We start from the raw sequence: 23,885 nt of genomic DNA, 5'->3' as shown, positions 1-23,885 counted from the left end.
GGTCACATCTGGTTCATGTCTTATGTAGCACCAGGGTCATGGAGGAAAGTTAAATATGTTTGAAATTTTGACAACAAAAGCCTCTTGACTTTAATCTGAAGCTACAATGGACACAGGCTTAATAAAACTAACCTAATATATGATTAGCTTATTAAATAATTACATGAACAGGCAGGTGTACAGGTGTCTCTAATAAATTGCTGTGTGTCTATTCTGATCACATGCCAATTTCTCTGCTCTAATATAGGTTTAATTCAACAAATAATCTGAATTAATAATTCTCTTACTGACCTAGGAGCAATGTAGAATTAGAAAGTTAAATGGAAACAAACATGAACATGATTCTACATCATTCCTCCAAGTGGGTGCTTTTTGACATACCCCACATTTTGACATGAAATTATTTTCAAACTGACGTAAAACTAGACATATTTATATCCAACGATGAATGTAAGGCCATCAAAAAAACTGTTGTGACATTTTGTTGTGGTATTATTATTATTATTATTATTATTATCCTCAGTTTAAACATCCTTTCTATTTTTTGTGGATCTTAGTATATAAGGTAAGCAGATTTCTGAATCTCAACTGAATTTCAGGATAAAATAAAAGTAAATATATGAATTAAAGCCTAATACTTAAATGTTAATTCTCGGTATTTACAGTCCTTGTGTATGTGACCAATCGCCAAGGGGTTTTTATGTAATTGTTTAATGTAATTACAGCAGTGGAAATGCACCATTATAAAATGTATTATATTACTGACGTCTTGTAAACATTACACCTGATTGACTGGTTCGTGTAAGTAAATGGGTTTAATCCAAACACTAACTCAAAAAAAAGTATATTCCTATAATCAAAGGCACCAAACTGTCATTTGACTTTATAATATGTATCTTTATACATTAAGTTACAAATCTTTACTTGGTGGATTCTGTACTATTAAAATTGACCCTTATAAAAAAGTTGAAGAACTTTTCCCCTGAACTGAAAAGAATTAGCAGCCATTCAGAAACCTTTACTTCTAATCTGCCAAAATGAACACAAATATAAACCTATATTTAATGCGCACTTATATTATAGACTTGTGTAAACTAGCTCTATATTATATAGTCTTTTTCCAAACAAAAAAACGGTTTAATTTTCATTAGAGAAACACTGTTGTGCTGTGCTGCCTGTCTCAGATAAACAGGAACCGGTTCGCTGCAACAGGAAGCAAGGAAATACTGATGGCGCCCGACTAGAAAGCAGTAGCGAGGTTCGCTTACAAACGACTGTTTATTTAAGAGCATCGAGGACTAGGATCAAAGCTGAAGAGTATTCACGGTAAGGAAAAATGTCTGGAGTCTAAAGTTTTTCCTCGTGTTTAGGCTTCATTTTTTTATTCAGGGGGAAAATTCGGACGGTCTGTGTCTCATGTAGGCCCTCGAGGTCCCTGAGCAGTTTCTCACATTGCCTGAGTGGAAAAGAACCGAGGCTGTAAAATGGCGTCGTGCTGCAGGCAGGACGCAGGGCAGCTTTCCCCATTTTAAGCACTCTGGTATACCGAGTGGTCGCAGTTTGGCGTGTTGTGTACGTGTATTCCGTTGGCATAAAGCATACTTCATAAATCAAATAGCTAATTTGGTGTATTTCTGTTCTCTGCGTTTAGGGACGTCAAACACAAAATGGCCTTCTTTGCTGTCCTTGAATATTGACTCGTGTTTGCTAACCAAGAAGCCTCCTCTCGTGCTTCTGTCATTAACACGAAGTTTGTGGGAAGAATATCACATCTAGCTAATTAATTAATTGATCTGCGTGAAGATTTGTCTTCTATAGTGAATGAAATCAACGCCGAAGTCACTTTAAACACGGTTTATTTACACGGCTGTGGTGACTAATATAGGCTCGCAGTTAGCATAGCAGCTGGTAACAGTAATTAATGTCAGTGACAGGGCTGGTGCTGTGCTCACTGTGTGAGAGACACTGACTCCTTTATACTGGTCGTTCAGTACAGGTTTATTTCGAATTGATCTATTAGTTACTTTGCTGGTTGATTTGAACTTTTTTGTCTGTTTGTAGGTTCTGATGCAACGAGGAGGAAAGTGGGAGTGTGTTTTACTAACGTGTCCCAATGTTAAGCACAATTTAGTCTCTTTGGACAGAATATTTGTCCTTGTATATTGAAGTTACTGAGAAATTCTGGTCATTTTAAATCAACCTTCTATATACAAATGGATACTGAAATGTTTAACCTAAGGAGAAACTTAGGCTCGATGTGAGACTCTTGGTTTTAATATGACTTGGTAAAAAAAAATAATAAACAAAGGAGAAAAGCTTGGTTTATTGGACTTTAGTTTCATTTATTGTGTGGTGTTCATTAAAATGAAAGTTTAGAATCTTTTTATGAAATTATACTAGGTCAGGTTATTACGTTAGCTTAGTTACCAAACCGTAAAAAGAAATGTGTAGAAACATTGTATTATTGTTTTTCTATGGTATGTTTTAATTGTTCCTAAGTATAAATGAGTGCCCTATGACTAAGGTGTACTAATGCTGTGTTCCTGGGACAGGCTTCGGGTCCACCTTGACCTTTAACAGGATCAAAACGAAATGACTTAAGATGAACGAACACTGTGAATTTTCCCTCCTAAAAAATGTATAATTTCCCCTTGAATATTTCAATGAAATTGTGTCACCAACCCCTCTATCGTTTAAACCCGTGATCTATTCAGAATTTAATTTCACTGTTTGACCAGTGAGGATGATGCAAATCAGGGAACAGATGAATCTTAACAATGCTTCATATCAGCGAGGGTTTCAAGCAGATATGGTTATATGATCCAAGCACTGCTCACAAGTACGTGGTAAAACCATAAACACAAAGGTGTCATGAACACAGCCTATTCTGACCATAAGCACAGACTTGCACTGTTCAAACTACGTACAGTTTCTTCCTCCAGAACCGAGATGGATTCGGAGGACATGGAGGTGGAGAGTAGCAGTGATGTGGGGCATTCAGGGATGGAGGAGCCATCTGAGAGTGGTATGGCAATGGAGTCATCAGAAGCCATGTCCGCAGACAGCAGTGACACGGCCACACTGCCTGCCCTCGCACCCGAGTCTGACTGCCATGTTGGACAGAGCTCCGAGGGCCTTGTGGTAGGAAAAGTTGTTAGTTTAACAGAAAATATATAGTTAAAAATGTCTTTTGGTTACTTTCAGAAAACATATTTTGCACTATGGTTGTGTTTCATATGCTTATTGAGCTGTTATTATTGTAGGTTTTTATCCCAGAGACCAGCTCCAGTACAGATGTGCGTGGTGTCCATCTCCCAGACTCCTCTTCTGTCGCACAGTCCACCAGTGTCTCCAGCGTGTCAACAGTCACACAGTCAGTGTTGGTTTCTGAGTCACCTCAGGTCCTCGTGCACTCCAGTGCTGTATCTGAAGGAGGAATGGTGTCCGATTCAACAGCCTCCACCTCCTCAGATCTAGGCTCTGCCATTGACAAAATAATTGAGTCTACCATTGGACCTGATATAATGAATGGTAAAGTAAAAACTGTCTTATTGTCTTATCAAGTTATATCTAGACCAGACTAGAACATTAAGCTTTTCTAGAAAATAAAAAAAAATGTTTGGCAAAAAATGTCTTCTAAGTTATTATACAATGTTTTAAAAACATTCCCTGATCTGCAGGATGTATTGCAGTGACAAGTGCAGATGACAATGCAGAGACCACTCAGTATCTGATCCTGCAAGGACCTGATGATGGTGAGCACTTAAAAAATTCTTATGGGAATAAGGCTGTGTGAAGTGTGTCTTTTTGTCTAAAACTTTTATTCAGTTCCTAACTGTAAATTAAGTGATTATGGGAGTTTAGTTGTTTTAATTAACCCTCATATAATGAGGCAGATTACATTTTGTACCTTTTTTGCTAACTAATCGACTCTTAAGTAGTTATTGGCCCAAGTCATCTATGGGTTTTCTTAATTGATATGTTTGCCAAAATACGTTTTAAATCTTTTTTTCTGTCTGCAGGAGCTCCCATGGTGGCACAGATGTCTTCTTCGGCACTATGTAGTCGCCTCACTATTGAAGCCTTGTCAGACGGACCTACCTCCACCTGCTTAGATCAAGCCGACCTATCAGGAATATCAGAAAGCTTGCAGCCTGACCAGCCGGGCCACTCCGACTACTGTGAGCATGAGGACGGTAGCAGCAGCAGCAGCAGCATTAGTCGGCCAGATCCAGATCAGACAGGCGATCCGGGTCAGTCCCAGTTTGAAGACTATGGTATGGATGAATCAGAGGAACCGCTGAGAGGCTACGTGGCTGAGTGCAGCGGCGCAGTTGAATGTAGCGACAGCAGCAGTGTGGATGATGGCACCGTGCGGCACTCACTGGCTGACACAGCTGGCTCACATCTCCGAGTTCAGATCGAATGCAGCGAAAGCCAAGCTGGGCCGTACATCAGCAGCAGTGGTACTTACTCCACCCTTCCAGAGCCCGAGGCAGCACCCAGGGAGGACGATGGAGGAGTAGTGGAGTCCGGAGTGGCAGCAGGGCCAGGGGACAGGGCTCCTGACTTGGCTGAGCTTGAAGAAATGATGGAGGTGGTCATTGTGCAACAGTTCAAATGCAAGATGTGTCCATATAAAAGTGTTTCTAAAGACACCCTCATCAATCACATGAGAGATCGGCACTTCAAACCTGCAGGTGAGGAGGACTGAACATTTCTTGAACACATTTCCCTGTGGGGAGAAAATAATGACTAAATTACTATCTTTGTAATCCTCGGGTAATTTTTGTCACCAAGGTGAACCTCCTAAAAAGCGAGGACGTGGAAGACCAAGAAAGTCTGAGACACTGGCACAGCTGGAGGCAAAGACGAAGAAAGAACTACCAGAGGAAGACGAAGATGACATAATAGACGCCGGTGCCATTGATGATCCTGAAGGTGGGTGTTGATTTTCTGCTCTGTATCTAAATGTGAATTTTCTTATCGATTTACTGATTTTGTATGTGTACAGGGCATTTCATTTGGTTGATCATATTTAACTTTGTAAATGTATTTCTTTTATTTTTCAGAGGACAGTGACTATAATCCAGCAGATGAACAGCTGAGAGCCAGACCTCCTACACAACGACCAGCTCCTGCCTCCTGCTCTTCATCTTTCTCTTCTAACTCACTGAAGCGACCTCGCAGGATGGTGGGCCCGCCCCGTAAATTTCTCTTCCCTCAAAGTTACACAGGTCTGTGAGTAACAGAATAACATGATTGTGTGCTCCTCAATATCACATTTATTATTTATAAGTAATACTTTCCAAGTGCTGTTTGTCTTAGTGCTTCATTATGACAATAGCAGCAAACACGGATATGTAATTTAATTATTTCTTGGGTTTTTCTCTACATGGCCACCTAACACTATAGTAAAGGAGTTAATAACCTAGTTAATTGTAAAATGTTTGTTTATTATTTTCAAGGTACCATATTTTGTGAATATGTCTTTGTCATTAAAGGAAAGTTTCTTCTTTACAGCAACAGCAGTCTCAGCGTCTCAGTCGAGCACCGAAACAGACTCCCAGGCTCCTGAAGAGGCCAGTTCCTCTGGGCTAGAGAACGGATCCGTCTCAATATCTAATGGCTGTGCTGCAGAACAAGGTGTCAGCCAATCAGATTCAGAAAACAAAGACCCCTCATCGAACAACGGCCCTGATGACGAGGAGTTCTACCCTCGGAAGCGCGGGCGACCATCAAGGCGTTTTCTACGCAACAAATATAAAAAATATATTAACAGAAAGTAAGTTCCCACTTACCTACCTTTCCTTCATCGTGAACTAGGTTTGATCAGTGCATTTACTGTACCTTAAATTCATCAGCCAGAACATGAACATATTCCAACAAACATGACATGATTTTTGTATGTAAAGCAAGTACTACAAAACCCTCAAGCCTCTGCTGAGACCTCATAACTGCTGGATCTGTGGGTCACGCTTCCTGTCTCAAGAGGACCTCCGGTTTCATGTGGATTCTCACGAGGGCAACGATCCAGAACACTTCAAGTGTCAGCAGTGCAGTTACCGCTGTAAACGTTGGTCCTCACTTAAGGTAAAGGTTCTAAGGTTTTACCCTCACAGAGAGAACTGTTACTCTGCATAGCTCTGGAAAGAGCAACTTTCAGCCGAATTTTGCTGCGTTTAAACCAATTTTTGGAGTTTAGCTTTCCCCTAAGGCAACATGGCTTGTGGTCATCTGACAAAGATGGATCTTTTGTCTAGAGTTTGTTTGAAATGTTACCAACTTCTAGAGCTTCTTCATACTTGATTGGTTCAGAAATGTACAGAGTTTCAGTTTTCAGTACAATGCAGTGAAAGCCTTCCTTCCATCTGTTGTAGGAGCATATGTTCAACCACCAGGGTACCAAACCATTTAAGTGTGAGGTCTGTGACTATTCCAGTGTCTACAAGAAGGATGTTATCCGACATTCTGCAGTTCACAACAAAGAGAAGTAAGTTTTCTCATGGTGCTGAAAACACTGAAAGATTGTCTACATTTATTTTTAAAAAGATTTATGATCGGAGGTAATCATTATTATTATTATTATTATTATTATTATTATTATTATTATTATTATTATTATTATTATGTATTTCTATCTGACATACTCTTTTTTTTCTCACCTCAGGAGTAAAAAGACAGGCCTGGTAAGATTTACTGTTTTTTGATTGATCTCTAAACCACAGTGCCAGATTTTGAGCTTCAAATTCAGTTTTTGTGTTATTTTAAACTGTGAAGTCACTATCAGCTTTTAACATGATGGCAGTCTTTCGGTGGTTCTCACCAGATTCCAAAGGTGTCCGAGTTCCCGTGTCCGATCTGCCATCGTGTTTATCCCATGCAGAAACGCCTAACGCAGCACATGAAGACACACAGCTCGGAAAAACCACACATGTGTGATAAGGTACGATAAAACGTATAGCTATAACGGGTGTCTTTAAGAGCGCACAACTACATGTGACTTAACACATCAAAGTATGAGTGAACGAGCAGAGAGGCTTTTACTCCTTAGTATAAGAGATGCATACTTTGTTTCCATTCGTTCACTAGTTAGGGCTTCTCAAACCAGGAATAAAGCTCCTATGAGAGGATTTATGATTTGTCACCCTGGTAGTGCTCAGAAATTCAATAAAAAGCTTTCTCACTTACTCTGGTATTTTAATTAGATTTTTTTTAGCTTGTTACCTTGAAGAGTCAAATTTTTACTCCTGTAAACTCCTGACATGTTCTGTGACTGTGTTTGGAAATGGTAGTAAATGGAAGCCTAACAGGACCTTATTTTTATTCTGTGCACTTTGCAGTGTGGAAAGTCTTTCAAGAAGCGTTATACATTCAAAATGCATCTGCTCACACACATCCATAACTGCGGAAACAGCTTGTAAGTTGCCACTTCGGATTTTTCCTACGTCAAATTTCAGTCCAGTTCAACCTGAAGCTTTTCACTATATAATTGTCTTTTTTTCTTCAATCAGGTTTAAATGTGAGTTCTGTGAGGTCACTTGTAGTGATAAAAAGCAACTTCTAAACCACCAACTGTCTCACACCAATGACAAGCCTTTCAAATGTGACTACTGCAAGTACTCCACAAGCAAAGAGGACTTCCTGGTGTCTCACATCGCTATCAAACACACTGGTGAGTGAGGATCTAGGCTTAGTCCTCAAATGATTTTGGTGCTTTTACTGTTTTTGAATGTAGCGTAATATTGTTTACATTTTTTTTTGAGATGCATTATTTTGCACTGCATTTTATATACATGTATATCTGAACATCATTTTTTAAAAATCTGATTATTTTAAACTGTTATTTTCCAAGGGTACAAAATTACACACCAATGACATGGAATATTGATTCGTTTTATAAGTGGGTACAAGCTTCCGCTTATAAAAACCCATCATGCATCATAGCAAAGAGATTCATGGCAACTTTCCATCCATTTTTTGTGCTAGTTAATTAGTATGTGTTTTTATATATTTGTCTTTGTAGATTGTTTTTAAGGTAGTAGTGATCGTATTGCTGCATGTCTCACACACACACACACACACACACACACACACACACACACACACTATATATATATATATATATATATATATATTTCCCCCTACAAGCTGGGAAAGACAACTGACACTGCTATGAAAGCCAGCTAACATTAGTTATCATTTTATGATGTATTTACATTTTCAAACTGCACGGTTACTGTTATCGGTTTAACCAACTCCTGTAGCTATGTTGATCGCTATAAAGTAAATACTTCGATAAACTACTTTTTAAAGTAAAGAAGTGATAATTGACGGAGTGAGCAGAAATGCCGATTTGATGTCGTACACTAGCCTTGAGGAAATCTTCTGGACTTTCTTAGCATGAATTTCATGTTAAGAGTGTGGCTTTCTTTGTTTTTTTGTGTTTTTTTTTAATAATCACTGCTCAGAAATTTGAAGATGCATGCTTTAGTTGCCAAAACTTTGTTAGTTCGATTAATGTCATGACTATGTCGAAGTGATTTCTGTCCTGATCTAATGACTGTTGGTTTTTCGGTGTGATTTTCAGGAGAGAAGCCGTTCTGCTGTAGCATGTGCCACTTCATGACCAAGCACAAGAAGAACCTGCGGCTGCACATGCAGTGCCGTCACCCTGAAGCCTTCGAAAAGTGGTGTGAGTCTAACCCTGAGGAGCCAGTGAGGAGACGTAGGAAACCATTCTTCACTCTGCAACAGATAGAAGCACTCAAACAACAGCACGAGAGCCAGACACTAGGGAGCACTATTGTGAGTCCTCAAATAAACTGACTGAGTGGTTAATGTATAGTAACAGTATATTACCCACATATTTTTGTGTCATTAATTTTGCATTTCCACACTGCAGTTGATTATTTGAAGTATTCCTCTTATTCCACAGCAATATTATTTATTTAAAGACTGGAAGAATCGAAAATTTCACAGTGCTGTTCTATACTAATACATTTTATATATATTAATGGAATAAAATTTTGTTAGATCAGTATTTGTATATTTAACCTTAGTATTTGAAATTGTGTATTACACATTTAGAAGTATTACTCACCGTAAATCTTGCCCATTCTTCATCAGGTAACTGTGGATCCTTTAACGCTTCAAACCATGGAGCCAATGGGGAGTGCATCTGTGTCCCAGGATGCACTGGGAAACACCACCATCATTTATGAACAAGGTCTACATAGAATCTGATGTTCCATAAATGACTGTCCTCCATACTGTAAACATACCATATGTTTATTTGTTAACTGTTTTGCTTTTATTTTGATTATTATCATTATAGCCGAGTCATCAGATCTGTCTGCTCAGAATGCACTGGACCTGCTCCTGAACATGAGCAACGCACGAGAGTTAGTCGGAAATTCACTCCAGGTACTGTGTTTCGGAGGGTGCATTCTTGATGTAATGGCTTCTTATGTGTTCAAAATCCTGGAAAGATAACTCGTGCGTCTTGTGATTTACGATGCCTTTTTCAGGTAGCTGTCCTGAAATCAGATGGCAAGACATTGGAGGCAGGTTCTTGGGTCACAGCAGAAGCAGCAGGTCAAGACCCATCCCTACAGCCACAGAACGTGGTGACCTATCATGTGACTGAGAATGGGGAGACCCTCGTGCAGGAGGCGCTGACTCAGGAGGAGGCAGCAGAAGGAGAACAGGAATTTGCACAGATTGCCATCAGCGCTTACGAGACCGCCAGAGAGTTTAGTGTGGTGGAACAGTCTGCTGAGGAGATTCACAACACTGCCACAACTTATAGGTATTAATGATTAGTTGTGAAGTATGTGGTAGTAACTCTATAGAATTTCACAGATTTCCACATGTTTAAAATACCCCTGCATTCACCACTTTGGTCTTTGTGACTTTTTTTTAAAAAAAAGTGTGTGTCTCTGTGTGTGGCCACAGTGTGGAGGAGAGTGTAGCCGATCATCAGACAGTGGAAGTAAGCAGTGAGACTGTCTCTCTCTCTACATCTTTGAAAGAACACAAAGAAAAGTTCTACCTGAGCTCCAGTTTGACTGATGGTGTGCTTCAGCAAGTGGAGGTGAGCATTACAACTTGAGTGTTTTTAAATAACTTTAATTAAAGGATTGAGGTGCCGAGTCACCACGGTCCCATTCGAACAGCTTCAGTGTATCTTGACCTAAGCTGTGTCCCAAATGATACTACACACTTGCACTATGCACTATGTCCTCTGCTATGGAATGTGTGAATTTTAGAAGGGTATTGTAATCTCAACTGGATCTCAATTTTTTTTGGTAAGCCAACAGAAAGTGGCACATGACATCACATGCATGCAGTTTGGCACCACTAGCCTTTTTTAAAAATTGAAATCTAAACTATCTACTACATACAGATGTAAGATGGAGTGTTGTCAGCCATTTTGAATTTTTTTTTCTTATCCAGCGTCAGCCCTGTCCCTCCTCAGCTACGTAAGCAATGCTGAGAGTGTTGAGCGCATGCAATGTCCAACGTTCCACATTTTGTTTTACTGGTTGAATAAATGACTTCAGTCACACTTTTATCTATTGTCAAGAAAAAATTAACAATTTAACACTTTGGGGATTGATTATACATAGAAAATATAATTATCCTAATATAAAATGTCAAATATTCAGCATGCCCTTTATTTAAAAACATTTATCATTATATTAAATGTTAATTAAATACATCATAACATTTTGTGTGTATTGTGTATTGAGATCAAATACATTTTTATAGCATGACACTGGAATGAGAATATGTAGTGTTGAGTCTATGGTTTGTGCTCTAGACTTTAATGTGCAATTCTCTTCTATAGCTGAGTAGTGAAGCCCCAGGTTCTCCAGCCAGGAGCTCATCTCCCCAACCCCAGCAGCTCAACACCAAGCGTTTCTGCTGTCGGGTCTGCATGGAGACGTTTCACGGACGCTCCGACATGGAGAACCACAAGAGGGCACACGTGGACCCCAACACGTTCAAATGTCCTGATTGTGAATTCACTGCTACATCGTGGCCGGAGGTTAAGGTAGAAAATGCTCTTAGAAAACTAGTAATGTTTTAGTTTAAGGTTAGAGATGGAAAAAAAGGAATCTATCCTTTATTGCAACAAACAGCATGCGCTGCTTATTCCCTCTAGACCCACATGTCTATGCATGCCTACCTGCGGCCTCACAAATGTCCAAACTGCAGCTTTGCCTCCAAGAACAAGAAGGACCTGCGGCGCCATATGATGACACACACCAATGAGAAGCCTTTCTCATGTGATGTCTGTGGACAGAGGTGAGAGTTAGAGACTATACAGTGACCCAGATATTTTGATGGAGCAGTTTTTTTCTGATTTTTTCTTCTTTTTTCCCAACTTCTAAAGAATGTTGAAAGAGTATTTACTTTAACACACTTCTTTACGCTAAGGGAAATGTAATTTGTGTTTGCATGGTGACCTACAATAGACAGGACCAGACTGCATGTCTTACACCAACTGAATTAATGAATAAATGAATAATGACCGAAGTTTCTCACAAAGTATCTCATAAATTTTTCCTCCATGCACAACAGCAAGGATTTGATTGATTGACAGATCTTAGTTTTTTTATGCATTTGCTATGTTCCAAGCTCTACGATGATGGACAAGTTCTGTACCAGCACTTTAAGTCTAAGCAGTTTGTCTATAAGATATAAGGCTAGCAGCAGCGAATACTAAAAATTCACAATTACGGCATATTTCTTTCAAACCACTAAAATGTGTGTGTTTTGTTCAGGTTTAACCGGAATGGCCATCTGAAGTTCCACATGGAGAGGCTACACACGCAAGACCCTCTGCCTCGCAAGCCCAGGGCCAGCAGCTCTCAGCAGACCATTATAGTGAACAGTGATGAGGAGGCCTTGGCTACACTGCAGAGTGAGTAGACTGAACACATCTGATGGGTCTGAGTCTGATCTCATCATCTTTGTCTTAGCATGTTGTTTAAACATGAGTCTGTCCCCTCACTGTGTGTATGTGTGTGACAGCATTACAGGCAGGTCAGACTGTGATTAGTCCTGAGCAGCTGCAGCAGGCTTTAGGACAAGAGCACATAATAGTGGCCCAGGAACAACCTCTCTCTGACCAGGTACAGCCCTACTTTTGTTACTGTGACAGTGATGATCCGCAATGATTATCATAATAAATAATGATTTATTATTAATACATGATTTCCTTGTCAGGAGGACGCTGCATACATTCAGCAGATAACTACATTAGACGGCCAGACAGTGCAACACTTAATGACGGCGGATAATCAGGTGACAGAGGTGACTGTTCTCTTCTTATCTTCTATAGAAGCAGTCTGTGCAGTCTCCTGTGCCACGGGTATGACCGTCAGAACAACCAAAATTAATTATTATCAGGTCTTTTGCATACTTTCAAAAAGGAAGGGAGACAAATGAAAATGTTACCTCTTTTCATTATTAAATAAATGGATAAATGGCCAGTAATTCAAACAGCGTAGTTTGTTCTGTATTTTTGTTTACTTTCTCTCATTATTTAAAACTAAATACGTAATATAAAACGTAATATTTAATACGTAATATAAAACTGTCAGGAAAATCATAAGTGAAAGACAAGATGCAGTGTTGGCTCTCAGATACCACAGAATATGACTCAAGCCAAATTGACTAACGGTTATTTTAATTGTTAGCTTCCCTCACCATTGAGCAAAAAAAATAAATCCTTTATTTAAATATAATATTTAATACATTAATGTAAATGAAAAGGTTTAAAGGTTTAAAAATGTATAAGGCTGAATTTCACATGTCCTTGTCTCCAAACTAGTGAGTTAGATCATGTCAGTGATATCTGTCTCTCACTATATCTGTACTGATCAATTTTCAGCAGATCTTTCCTTATTTCTCTGTTACACTTCCACATACAGTCACAATATTTAAGTAGATTGTTTTGAGAACCGTTTTTTTGTTGTTGTTTTTTTTCCATAGAGGCTGCTTTCCTAGTGTGTGGGTGATACACGTTGCTTTAAATACATTTCTGGTTATTTTTAAAAAGAGGAAATTGCGATTATTGGCAATGAAGCAAACTGACTGGAAAATCTGATAACAAAATACTCAAGTTAGGAAGAATGAAGTCACAAAAATCATTCTGCTTTGTATTATTATTGTTGTTATTATTATTATTGTTGTTGTTATTATTATTATTTAATATTAGAAACAGTATACTTTATATACCTCTATATTGCTGCAGAATCTAAGCATAGCTTTGCTACATGTGTCTCGATGGCTGTTATGTAAGTAAGGACATTCCCTCCTTTCTGTCCTTCAGGTCCAATACATCATCTCGCAGGACAGTGTGCAACACCTGATCCCACAGGAATATGTTGTTGTATCGGATGGCAACCACATTCAGGTCAGCATGCACTTTAGTAAACTGTAAGTGTTGACTGCAGCACTTCGTTCTAGTTCCTGAAACTGCAAACACATGTAAGGGCCACACACACATACACACACACGCACACAGTTTTCCTAACAAGGTGTTGTATGTGAATAGAAGTCTGCAATTAGCAATTTTTGTATTTATCTTTTATTTAACTTATTTGTGGTTTAGATATGATTTACTGTTGTATGAATAATTTAAAGTTATAATTAGAGCACTGAGGATAGTGTTTATAAATAGTTCCGAAATCTTCTTGACATTTTCATTTATAGTCTGTTTTCTTGTCTGAGGTAAAATAGGAAATGACACTGTGATAATCTTTCAGTGAACATGGACTGTTTATATATGTGTGTGTGTGTGTGTGTGTGTGTGTGTGTGTGTGTGTGTGTGTGTGTGTGTGTGTGTGTGTGTGTGTGTGTGTGTGTGTGTATATAGATATATAATGAGCAAGTTTCTTAATTAATTAAATACAATATAAATAAAAACAAACTTATATATATATTTAAGAAACTTGCTCATTTATGGAGAAAGTTTTAAGAGCTAATCACCCATTTTTAATAGGTTTTAAGAGAGGGGCTTTTTATACATTCTAAATAGATCTGTTGTTCACAACTTGGTATAAAGGTTTGTTATGAAGGCATTTATGGGACCAAACTGTGAAGGTATAGAATATTATATAGAATAATAGGATTAAATACTGTAGTGACATTAATGAATCAAATGTTTAAAAAATAAAGTGTTCAGTAAATAAAAGATGTGAGGTGTCCGGTATAGTAAAGGTTAAAGGTTATTTCTAAAAAAATATAAATATAAATTTATATATATCTGTATAAAAAATGGTTCCTTTGTTCTTCAGATGGAGGATGGTCAGATCGCGCATATTCAGTACGAGCATGATGGGACACTCCTACAGGAACAGCAGGTGTTGAACAAAAACAACCGTGATACACTTTTGTTACTGAATTTATGGTAAGTTTACTGTTAGTGCATGTGAGCCTCACGTGCTGTGTGTTTGTGTGTGTGTGTGCAGATCGCTGTGACTCACAATGGACAAATCCAGTACTTCCCTATCAGCACTGAGCAACAGATAGTGAGCCCAGAGGATCTGGAAGCCGCTGCTCACTCTGCTGTCACCGGTATGACCGTTTCCACCTGCTGCTTTCATTGTTTATGTAAAATCTTTACAAATCATTGTTAGTGTATTTGGAATTATCCTGGCATAAGGAAATTCCCCAATCAGCCAAATCTGTTGACATTGATGTAAGCTAAACCAGAATGTTTTGCCAGTGACAAAATACAGTGGATATGGGGAATCTTGAGAATCAGATCCTCAATGCAAAAATGATGAAGCACCAGAACAGACAAATTAGTGATATAAGTCAATAAGAGTGGCTTTCTGTTTCTAGCTGTAGCTGATGCAGCCATGGCCCAAGGTCAGACGGTCTACACCACAGAGGCCACACCCGAACAGCTGGAGCAGATGCAGCAGCAAGGCATCCAGTACGATGTCATCACATTTACAGGGGAATAAGGACACTCCTTGGTTGCATGGCCTGGTCTTGCCATGGAGCATGAAGCTCAAGAGATCATATTAACGACTCTTTGTTGGTATCCATAATGGAAAAGCAACGTGCAGATGATTTATTTTTTGTTTCTTTGTTTTTGTATATACTGTAAAGTACAATCACAGAAAGAGTGGGAAAGTACATAGTAGCAAATCATGACTTGTAATTATTTAACATGATTTATCTTGCTGTGCCTCCAACTACTCTGCTTTGATAAAAAAAAAAACATATATACAAATTCTGTATTTAATTCAATTTAAATGATGGCTTGGTTTGCTGTAGAGAATAAGAGAGCATAATGACTACTGGTGGTACTATACGTATGTACTTTAGAAGTCTGGTCGAGTTTTACAGTCTTTTTTTGTCATGTTTTCCTGAAGCAGTGTTCTGAAGTAATTAGCCTTTGTTTACATTTTCATTCATGTTCTTTTTTTCATGTGTATGATTTCCATGAGGTTTTTGCTTTGACATTAATAAAGCTAATTCCACATAAATCAAAGCTACAATACATAAATTGTTGCTATTCATATTTCTCGGACTTTCCGTAAGCTAATGTTATATTCTCATTAGGATATTCTAATGTGTGTAATTATTTTATGTTAATTTCTTATATTGAATATCTTCGGCATATCCCGGATGTCTGGTCTGCTGTGTAATAGTGAATGCTTTGTGAAACATTATTCAAGAGTCTTTATAAGCATAATAATTCTGTAAGGCAGTAGATCATATCCCCAGGGCTGTAATCTCAGGTAGTGCCAGAGGTTGACAAATATTCTGTGTTTAAAGTGAATCTTTTATCCTGCCACTCACCACCATAAGGCATGGTTCCTCATTTTATTTACTGAGCTGAATCATTCTGGATCTGTGAGGAAGAGTGGAGAGCTGAAATGAAGCTTGTTTGTTTTTTACTTTTCTGGTTCACAAATGGTGAGTTATTTTGTGTGTTTGTGTGTTTATATATAGATAAGATATAAAATCTTATTGTTCTCTTTTTTGTCTGCATCATCAGGTATAAATCCAACAAAAGGACAAGTACATCTGGAGTTGACTGGAGAAATGCTTCTTAGATTTGTGTTTCAACCAAATTACAATTACTTAGAGAAGTCCTGTTGTAAGTTTACTAGCAATGGGTGTATCATTTTTGTTACTAGCAACGGATACGTACACAATGCTTACAAAGGAAGAATAGAAACCTTTGTATACTCTGGAACGTTTGATGTACGAATCTGGAATCTGCGTGCAAAGGATACTGGGATGTACAGATGTGAAATCCGTGGGGCACAAAAATACCAGTATTTTCAAGTTGTATCTGGTAAGGCCTTAATTAATTTAATTGGATTTGATTATCTATAATGACCTTTTGCATAGTTAGAAACTGGCTAGGAACTGCCAGTGTCTTCTATGTCAATATATTTTAAAGGTTGACTGGTTTTTGCTTTATTATTTTCTAAATAATTTTGTGCATTTTTCTACAGAGAGTAAGACTGAACTGAACCCAATACTAGCTTTTCCAAAAACGACTATCTCACCAGTCAGTTCAGCACACAACCTCTTCGAGAATCACCAAGAGATATCTAGGTAAGCTCAAACACTAAATAATACAATTATCTCTTACTCACATTCAATACATATAAAAGTCTATGTGGTAGAAATGCCAAACTTCTCACACTGGTGTACTGTAGACTTTAGTCATTTGAACCAATGCATTCTGTTATCAATTAAGTCTAGTTTTACTTCTTCACTCCTGTTACTTGATCAGTGCTAAATGGAGCTTGAAATTCACACTGGGAACCATTTTTGGTGTCTTGGTTATCATTCTCATTATGTCCATCTCACTGACCGTGGTCTACATTAAAAAGAAATCAAGAGGTAGGGATGAATTTCATTCAGTGGTTACATCCACCTGTTTTTTATACCATGAACACGACTTTATGTATAGGTAGCATTCTTTTTTTTATTATTCTTACTTAAAACAGTGTATTCTGTGATTTCAGATAAATGTGGTAGAAGCTTCCCTATTGCGCCCAACATCATACAAGTAAGTGATTCATCTAACTGACTCATCCTCACTTGCCTAGGACAAATGCAATTCATGCAACACCAGGATATATCTTTCACAAAACATTTTAGGGTTAATAATAATATTTCTGTCTTTGAATTCTTCAGCAGCTTCCTCAGGAGCTCATCTACACCACAGTGGATTTCAAGCTCCATCAAAAAACATCCAACATATATGCCAACCTGGACATCCAAGCATCAGGACCTGGTTCAGGCAATGCGCTGAAAGCACAGGACACTGTAGAGTATGCTACAATAGCAGGGGTTTTATGATTAATCAAAATAATCATGATATCTGATTGTTTTTATTAGAGTAGTTTACTGGACTTATTTTTGCCACTGAAATATTACAGTATTCAAATATTACATAGGCTGCAATGGCCTATTAGTGTAGATTTTTTTTTAAAAGAACCCTGTGCTTTAATACTTGTCACATGCTTCAGTTGATGAGATTATATTAGTCATGAGGAAAATCTGACTTTCTGTAAAAGGTTACATGATACAAATTGGAACCTAGAAATAGTCTTGAAAATTAAATATTCAAAATATTGAACATATATTTTCTTTTTTTTAAATGTTTCAAAATTCTTCTGATTTTCTTCAATTTTAAATGAAAAATCCAAGAATAACAGACTTTTGAACCCCACAGTATATGAACAAGAAGGATAATGTTGATATCAGAAAAAAGGCACCTGATATGATACTTATGTGTTGATCCAGTATTGTCAATTTGCCTTTAATGTCTTTCGCAGTAACACAAACAATTGGATTTCTGATGATAATATGTTTATTTTCTTGCACATTTTAGTTGCTCTCTTGCAGGTTTTAACATTTAACTTGCAAAAGACACAAATAAAAGTTTATTATTTCATCCTCATTGCCATTAGTTAAGCCAGCTCAGCCAGGCCTACATTGTTGTTCGCTCTGTCAAAGATGGTGTACCAATTCCTGATGAAAACATCACCCAAGATCCAGGAGAAACTGCTCCCGAAGTTGCCACCTGAGAAACCTGTTTGGCAGCCACTGTAGCCCTAGAAGCAGATTAATGTTATTGAATTACTTGTCGAGGCTGTTCACTAGCTCCAGTCAATTAAACACTGATCACACAGTGTCTCGTGTAGTGTGAAGACCGTGAAGTAAAGTCACAAAGAGTGGCATATATATACCTGGGAGACAAATGATGAGGGAGGGATGGGGAATTCGTAGCCATTAATGTTGAAGGAAACTGAAGGCATGCTCTGGACGCTGCTACAGCTCACAACAGACTGCAATTAAAAATTTTTGGTATTATCACCAAAGCCCAAACTCATTTTGAACTAGTTACATTGAAGATGAAAAGACTTGTGTTATTCATCTACTTACATCTCCATATTGGTCGGTCTGAGCACCAAGATACGCATTCAGGTTGCTGACATCACTGCTTGGTCCAATAATGTAGGAGGTCCCGGTATCAACAATAGCTTGACAGCCACCACTGCAAGCAACTACTTGTCCGTTGATGGTCACACTGCAAAAGATCACTTAAAGCTCACTTATGGTTAATTTCACTGTGATCCATCCATTCATTTTCTGTACCACTTATTCTATACAGAGACCCTGGGGACTCGGGGCTCAAGGCAGAAGGGCGCAATAACACACTACATACAATTTAGAGATGCCAATCGGTCTACGGTGTATGTCATTAGCCTGGAAACTAGAGTTCACCTAATAAACCCCTGAAGCACAGGAAGAACAGAGAGTGGAGGAAATCAAACCTCCAACATGGGAGGACTAAGAAACACTTGCTAACCACTAAGCCACTCTGCCTCCCTTATCACTGTAGGAAGTGATAAGAGTAAGAGGAATTGCCAAAGTATTAACACTGCAGCATAAGTAAATATGACCACTTTAAATATTATTTGTGTTAAAGCTTTGTTATAGCATGTTGCAGATTACCTGTCCATGGTGACCTGGTAGTAGCTCTCAGAAGACAGAGGGATCCAGTAGATGCCGCCAGTGTAGTAGGAGGTGTCGATCTCTCCCAGGAACAACACGCTGCCCTGTTGTTCACTAACAGATTTAAACAGATCCATTTCACATTCTTGAAACCAATATTAGGCAAAATTACAGTTCCATAAACTTTTGTCTGTAGATGTTTTACATTTTAGAGTTTTAGCATTTTAAACCTAAACAGTATGCAGTATTAAATGACAATTTTGCTAGGAATTTAGTAATATTTTGCATAAATGTTGGATACTAGAAAAAAAGCTGTATTAGGGATTGCCATACTTGCTACTCAGGTAGACTGAGAAGACGTCCTGGGAGACCAAACCCTGACTCATCATGTTATCAAAGACAGGAGTGGCACCATCAGCTGAAATGGACTGGTAGGCCAGACCCATGATGCCATCTGCTGTCATGCTGGCCATGAAGGGAGCTTCAGTCTCACTCAGTCCGAAGATCTGATTTTGCACTGAGATTCCACCAACCTACAAGACAGCAGCTTAGGATTCATGCTGTGGTGTCATAACATTCACTTATTTAAGTTTGACTTTAAGCAATATTGCAATTTCACTCAGATAAAAATACCCCAAGACATATCTGTATGTTTCAAGACAAACATAATTTTGTAAATTGTATTAGATAAACATGACTTTCTGAATTTTCAACTTTAATCAACAATCAACTTTCAGGAATTTACTTTACAAGACATTCCTTTCTAAGATGAATTGGTGTTTTAAATAATTTCAAAATGACAATATATATATTTCCTTTATTGTCCGGAAAGAGTTTAAATGATTTGTTTTGTCAACAAAATTATAATTACCGTCACAGTGTCATATCCCATGTAGCCAGTCATGCTGCCGGTGCCATACTGCACAGAGATAGGCTCATTGGCGTTCTGGAAAGTGCTGGACTGCTGTGGATTGAACTGATCATGGTTTTCTAGAGAAAAAATACGCATTATCTAGTTTCTATTTCAACAGACCCCATGGACAGATGGTTTTCAGTGATGAGATCTTTACATATTCACAACTAATATTTAATAATAATATAATGTAACAGTAATATTGTAAAACTCACGGCAGGCTTGGCTCGAACAGGAGACCGACGGCACCCACAGATTAGATGAGCCTGTGTCCATAAGCACCGTGAAGGACTGAGGAGGAGTTCCAATGCTGATTACACCATAATAGGAAAGCTAAAAGGCACAAATATACATGTCAGAACAGTGGTTTTTATAGTCAATGTGGTATTAACCTGTTTGTTATTTTATACTGTATATATTTCTTGAGCGGTAAATTAAAGAAAAGTCATAAGTCAAAAACCTGGTTCTGGTAAAACATACATCAGCATCGTTGGTCATGGGCTCTTCAGCAGTCTGATCAAACTTGACCCAGGGGGTATAAGGATATTTCTTCCTGTATTCCTCCCATTGGCCTTTCTCCTGCAGCCTCTGCCGTGCAGTTTTACCCTTGATCAACTCTACCCTGTACCATACATTATTATATGAACAGAATGTCTAAGAAACCGTGAAAACAAGGTAGGCAGAAAAGAAGAAATTCGAATATGTAAGCAGAATACAGTATGTAACTCAAACGCTGTACTCATATATCAACACACAGGTAAAATCCTCATTCTCAGTAACATGTAAATCGCACAGTACAATCAAGTGTTCAGACATTTTAAATAATAATACAAAGCCTTAGTCTTTATACTAATGTACAGTATAATACTTCTAAAATATGTCACATCTTACCTGATGCACTGCGAGAGTGCCACCAACACACACAGGATCACAATCTGTTTCATTTTCTTCTTCGATATGAGACACCACACACACACACAAACACACACATGCAGACCTGATGCTTTTTATACTGTTCTACTACAGTCTCTTTCCTTTACTTTTCCATTTCCAGCTGATAAAAGAATGATTAGGTGTATGATATGTAGGATTATCTTGTAGTATGTCACTGGAATTGTTTTCATATGTGTTTTTCTGAATGTTTTGGCTTTAATCTTGGAACATCAAACTTACCGGGTCCCTTCCTTACTGTGATAACTGAACACATTTGATAAAATTAAGGAATTATATCAAATGTCAATAAAGGGCTGGCATTATGCTTACTTCAAGTTCAAGTTCAAGTTTCTTTATTTGTCATTTCGCTACATGTTGGTACATTTAAAAAAAAACCAAAAAAAACCTTTTGACACTTTTTCATTGTAACTTTGAACAAATGTTTTAAACTCATGGTATCTTAAGTATGTAACCTAGTGAACCAGCATTAATGTATTCAATGTTAGAGATTTAAGCACTTATGTACGTTGCTCTGGATAAGGGCTTCTGCCAAATGCTGTAAATGTAATGTAAACATGTCGTGTCTCACAGGTCAAACGGTGCAACATCCATACAGACATTAAACATCAAAAAACATCACAAAGCACAAAACAAAGCAATACAATTTAAATACACAAGAAAAGACACTAAAGCAAAAAAATATAAGTATGAAGACTTTATAATGCTTCCTTGATATTGTACATGTGCAACAGGAGGCATTCAAAGTCAGCAGCTGGTAGCTGGTAGCAGACTGGATGCTACCTTTGCATTTAGAGGAAGCTTTTTAACAGTAAAATGATTGCTGATATAGCAAGAAAGATATATTTATGTAAAAAACAAAAAAACATGACCATAACATAATTATGGGAAAAATTTCTGTTATTTTTGCATGTTTTCATGTGTATGTTTGCATCAATTAAATAATAGAGTAGAGCTTCATCTCAACGTCACAGTGCATTTGTTGGTTGAAAACTATTCACTGATGCTTTGCTAGAAATCCACTGTTGTTGTTTTTTAATATTTATTTGTTTTTTCTTGTTTTTTTTAATTAATTCATTCATTTTCTTTACTGATTTCTGGTCCTAAAGCAACACTTCAAAATTTAATTATAATATATAAAAACTTACTTTAAGAAATTGTTAAATTAAATGTAACAAACATATTTTTATATATTTGTATTATCTGGTTGAAGAAGTGTTACATTTATGTAAGCAGAAATATGAGATTCGAAATCTGTTCTGTTGTAAACACTGATAAATTCTAGTCCAACACAATCTTTTGTGTTATCAGTATTTTTCGTGTAAACACAGGGCCGTGTTTGGGTATGTGTGACTTTATTTTCCACTCCCAGTGGATTGTTTAAAGTAATTCTGATAAGGAAGATTATTGTTCCACTGAACTTCAACTTTTAAGCCTGCAGTAGTACAATATCCAGCATGACCTATTAATGCATAAACAGAACATAATGTAGTTGTATTTTTCTTCTACATATGTAATGTCTAATTTGATTGAATAGGAGAGAAAAATAAAGTAGCAGAACTTTAATACTGGATGTGTGACTTGCAATAATTTAAAAAAGTCAAGGAAATAATCAAGAAAAACAGAAGTTACAAGTGGAACGAACACATTTCGTCCTTCAATATCCTTCAGTTGCTGTTAATGATGTTGTTGGAGAACACTGTTTAACATATCAGTGAAAAATCTCCCAAAGGTATTCAAATGGATGCATTTACATCATTTTTATACTCGTCACACAACTCAGTGAACCCTCGTACCCTGTGGATGGAAGCTTTATCTTCCTGGAAGAGGCCACTCCTATCAGAAGAAAAATCTCTCATCACAGGATAAAGATGACCAATCAGAAAAAACTGTGTTGATTTGCTGTGACACTTCGCTGTAAGGGGAAAAAAAGAAAAGATCTTCAGGTTAAATTCTAGACCCATTCTATATTTTTAATAAAAGTGTTTTGCTTTTGTTGTAAATTATTTGCACTGCACTTTGTGGATGTATTTTTGAGAGCTGAATTTCAGAGCCATTGACTGCAATAAGCTTTTGTTTCTTGTGATTCTGTTCTTAAGGTTTCATTATAATTTATTTTATTACACAAACTATAACTTTTCAACAAATGAATGACACTTTCATTGTTAAGCTTGATCTAGTAATTCCTAACATTAATCACAAATGTTATCTATACTGTTTGGGATAAAGACAGTATGGGTAAAGGACTTTTCCGTACCGCTTTTAAAAACCCAATAATATCCCTCAACTGTCAACTTGTCCAGATGGGTCCACATAGTGAACATAAAGAATGGTTAAGTTTAATATTCTCTTTCTAATAAGAGGTTCAAATGGACAAATGATTCTTTCTGGTTGTGTCACAAACCATTTCTTCTTTCCATATTAACCAGTTCTAAGGTCACAGAACTGCTCAGCATTTTTATCACCCATTTCCCCTGTCTGAGGGCATCTGTACTTTGTGTTTCTCCACTCATTTAATTAATAGCAAATCTAGAGAGAAAATTCAGACTTTCCACACATGACAAATTTGAACTAGGTCTTATTTTAAAGCACAAAATATAGTGGTACCCCGCTTATCGACCGGCTCGTACATCGACCGTTTCGCTTAGCGAACAGTTTTTTGACCGAAATTTGCACCCGCTGAATGACCAAATCCCCGCTTATCGACCTCGACCCACGTGGCACGAGGGGAAGGATCCCAGTCTCGCCTCAGCGGCGTGGAGAGAGCATCTATCGTAAATTAAACGTCGGTTTGTGAACAATATTAGTGTTATTTAACGGTCAATATAACAATTTAGTGCGTGTATATTGTATATACAATACTTTGTTTAAAGTGTAAAGTCTTTTTTTTTTTTGTTTAAATTTGTGAAAATACTCTAGAAATATGGGTCCAAAAAAGGCTAGTGATGTGAAGGCCAAGCGGCGTGTGATTTCTATGGAGACAAAGAGAGAAATTATCTCTAAGTAT

The 23,885-nt window shown here is 37.6% G+C and overlaps 3 protein-coding genes across 9 annotated transcripts; 2 read left to right on the top strand and 1 right to left on the bottom strand.

The window, feature by feature from the left end:
* Window positions 1-1,170: 1,170 nt before the first annotated feature.
* LOC113656139 (zinc finger protein 335) lies at window positions 1,171-15,529 on the top strand. 6 transcript variants are annotated; one of them, XM_047799838.1, is made up of 29 exons: window positions 1,554-1,572; window positions 2,739-2,839; window positions 2,943-3,141; window positions 3,264-3,531; window positions 3,681-3,755; window positions 4,023-4,700; window positions 4,801-4,941; window positions 5,073-5,237; window positions 5,524-5,785; window positions 5,916-6,093; window positions 6,381-6,493; window positions 6,671-6,689; window positions 6,809-6,946; window positions 7,344-7,420; window positions 7,515-7,675; window positions 8,591-8,808; window positions 9,130-9,229; window positions 9,338-9,426; window positions 9,531-9,811; window positions 9,958-10,096; window positions 10,853-11,059; window positions 11,171-11,313; window positions 11,793-11,932; window positions 12,043-12,143; window positions 12,238-12,324; window positions 13,346-13,429; window positions 14,313-14,378; window positions 14,487-14,592; window positions 14,863-15,529. In XM_047799838.1, exons 2-29 carry the CDS (start codon window positions 2,778-2,780, stop codon window positions 14,985-14,987), a joined length of 4,422 nt encoding a protein of 1,473 aa, XP_047655794.1. In that variant the 5' UTR covers window positions 1,554-1,572; window positions 2,739-2,777; the 3' UTR covers window positions 14,988-15,529. The 6 variants fall into 6 exon arrangements, with proteins under 6 accessions (XP_047655798.1, XP_047655799.1, XP_047655794.1 ...); XM_047799842.1 differs by lacking the exons at window positions 1,554-1,572; window positions 2,739-2,839 and adding an exon at window positions 1,171-1,326; XM_047799843.1 differs by lacking the exons at window positions 1,554-1,572; window positions 2,739-2,839 and adding an exon at window positions 1,171-1,326 and having other exon boundaries at window positions 2,930-3,141.
* A 154-nt stretch (window positions 15,530-15,683) lies between these two features.
* Window positions 15,684-17,950, top strand: LOC113656141. 2 transcript variants are annotated; one of them, XM_027167204.2, is made up of 6 exons: window positions 15,684-15,948; window positions 16,031-16,333; window positions 16,497-16,599; window positions 16,781-16,890; window positions 17,016-17,059; window positions 17,191-17,950. In XM_027167204.2, the coding sequence occupies exons 1-6, from the start codon at window positions 15,909-15,911 to the stop codon at window positions 17,350-17,352; spliced, it is 762 nt and encodes a 253-aa protein (XP_027023005.1). In that variant the 5' UTR covers window positions 15,684-15,908; the 3' UTR covers window positions 17,353-17,950. The 2 variants fall into 2 exon arrangements, with proteins under 2 accessions (XP_027023005.1, XP_027023004.1); XM_027167203.2 differs by having other exon boundaries at window positions 17,188-17,950.
* Window positions 17,951-17,952: 2 nt separating this feature from the next.
* LOC113656142 (pepsin A-like) lies at window positions 17,953-20,883 on the bottom strand. The gene is made up of 9 exons (XM_027167205.2): window positions 20,819-20,883; window positions 20,408-20,549; window positions 20,143-20,260; window positions 19,886-20,004; window positions 19,348-19,547; window positions 19,015-19,128; window positions 18,442-18,586; window positions 18,246-18,344; window positions 17,953-18,110 (listed from the first exon to the last, which is right to left on the bottom strand). The coding sequence occupies exons 1-9, from the start codon at window positions 20,869-20,871 to the stop codon at window positions 17,967-17,969; spliced, it is 1,134 nt and encodes a 377-aa protein (XP_027023006.2). The 5' UTR covers window positions 20,872-20,883; the 3' UTR covers window positions 17,953-17,966.
* Between the last annotated feature and the right edge of the window lie 3,002 nt (window positions 20,884-23,885).

This window comes from Tachysurus fulvidraco, chromosome 14 (assembly GCF_022655615.1).
Source record: "Tachysurus fulvidraco isolate hzauxx_2018 chromosome 14, HZAU_PFXX_2.0, whole genome shotgun sequence".
Lineage (NCBI taxonomy): Eukaryota > Metazoa > Chordata > Actinopteri > Siluriformes > Bagridae > Tachysurus > Tachysurus fulvidraco.
Note: the sequence above shows the minus strand (reverse complement) of the source record. Positions and strands in the feature narration are given on the sequence as shown.

Coding starts and splice junctions, on each gene's coding strand:
- LOC113656141 (XM_027167203.2), top strand. CDS start 15,909: ATGAAGCTTGTTTGTTTTTTACTTTTCTGGTTCACAAATG. Junction 16,600..16,780: donor AATCACCAAGAGATATCTAG/GTAAGCTCAAAC, acceptor TTACTTGATCAG/TGCTAAATGGAGCTTGAAAT. Junction 17,060..17,187: donor TTGCGCCCAACATCATACAA/GTAAGTGATTCA, acceptor TGAATTCTTCAG/CAGCTTCCTCAGGAGCTCAT.
- LOC113656142 (XM_027167205.2), bottom strand. CDS start 20,871: ATGAAACAGATTGTGATCCTGTGTGTGTTGGTGGCACTCTCGCAGTGC. Junction 20,261..20,407: donor CCATGACCAACGATGCTGAT/GTATGTTTTACC, acceptor TGTGCCTTTTAG/CTTTCCTATTATGGTGTAAT. Junction 18,345..18,441: donor AGACCGACCAATATGGAGAT/GTAAGTAGATGA, acceptor TTTTAATTGCAG/TCTGTTGTGAGCTGTAGCAG.
- LOC113656139 (XM_047799838.1), top strand. CDS start 2,778: ATGCTTCATATCAGCGAGGGTTTCAAGCAGATATGGTTATATGATCCA. Junction 9,812..9,957: donor AACACTGCCACAACTTATAG/GTATTAATGATT, acceptor GTGTGGCCACAG/TGTGGAGGAGAGTGTAGCCG. Junction 11,060..11,170: donor CATCGTGGCCGGAGGTTAAG/GTAGAAAATGCT, acceptor TATTCCCTCTAG/ACCCACATGTCTATGCATGC.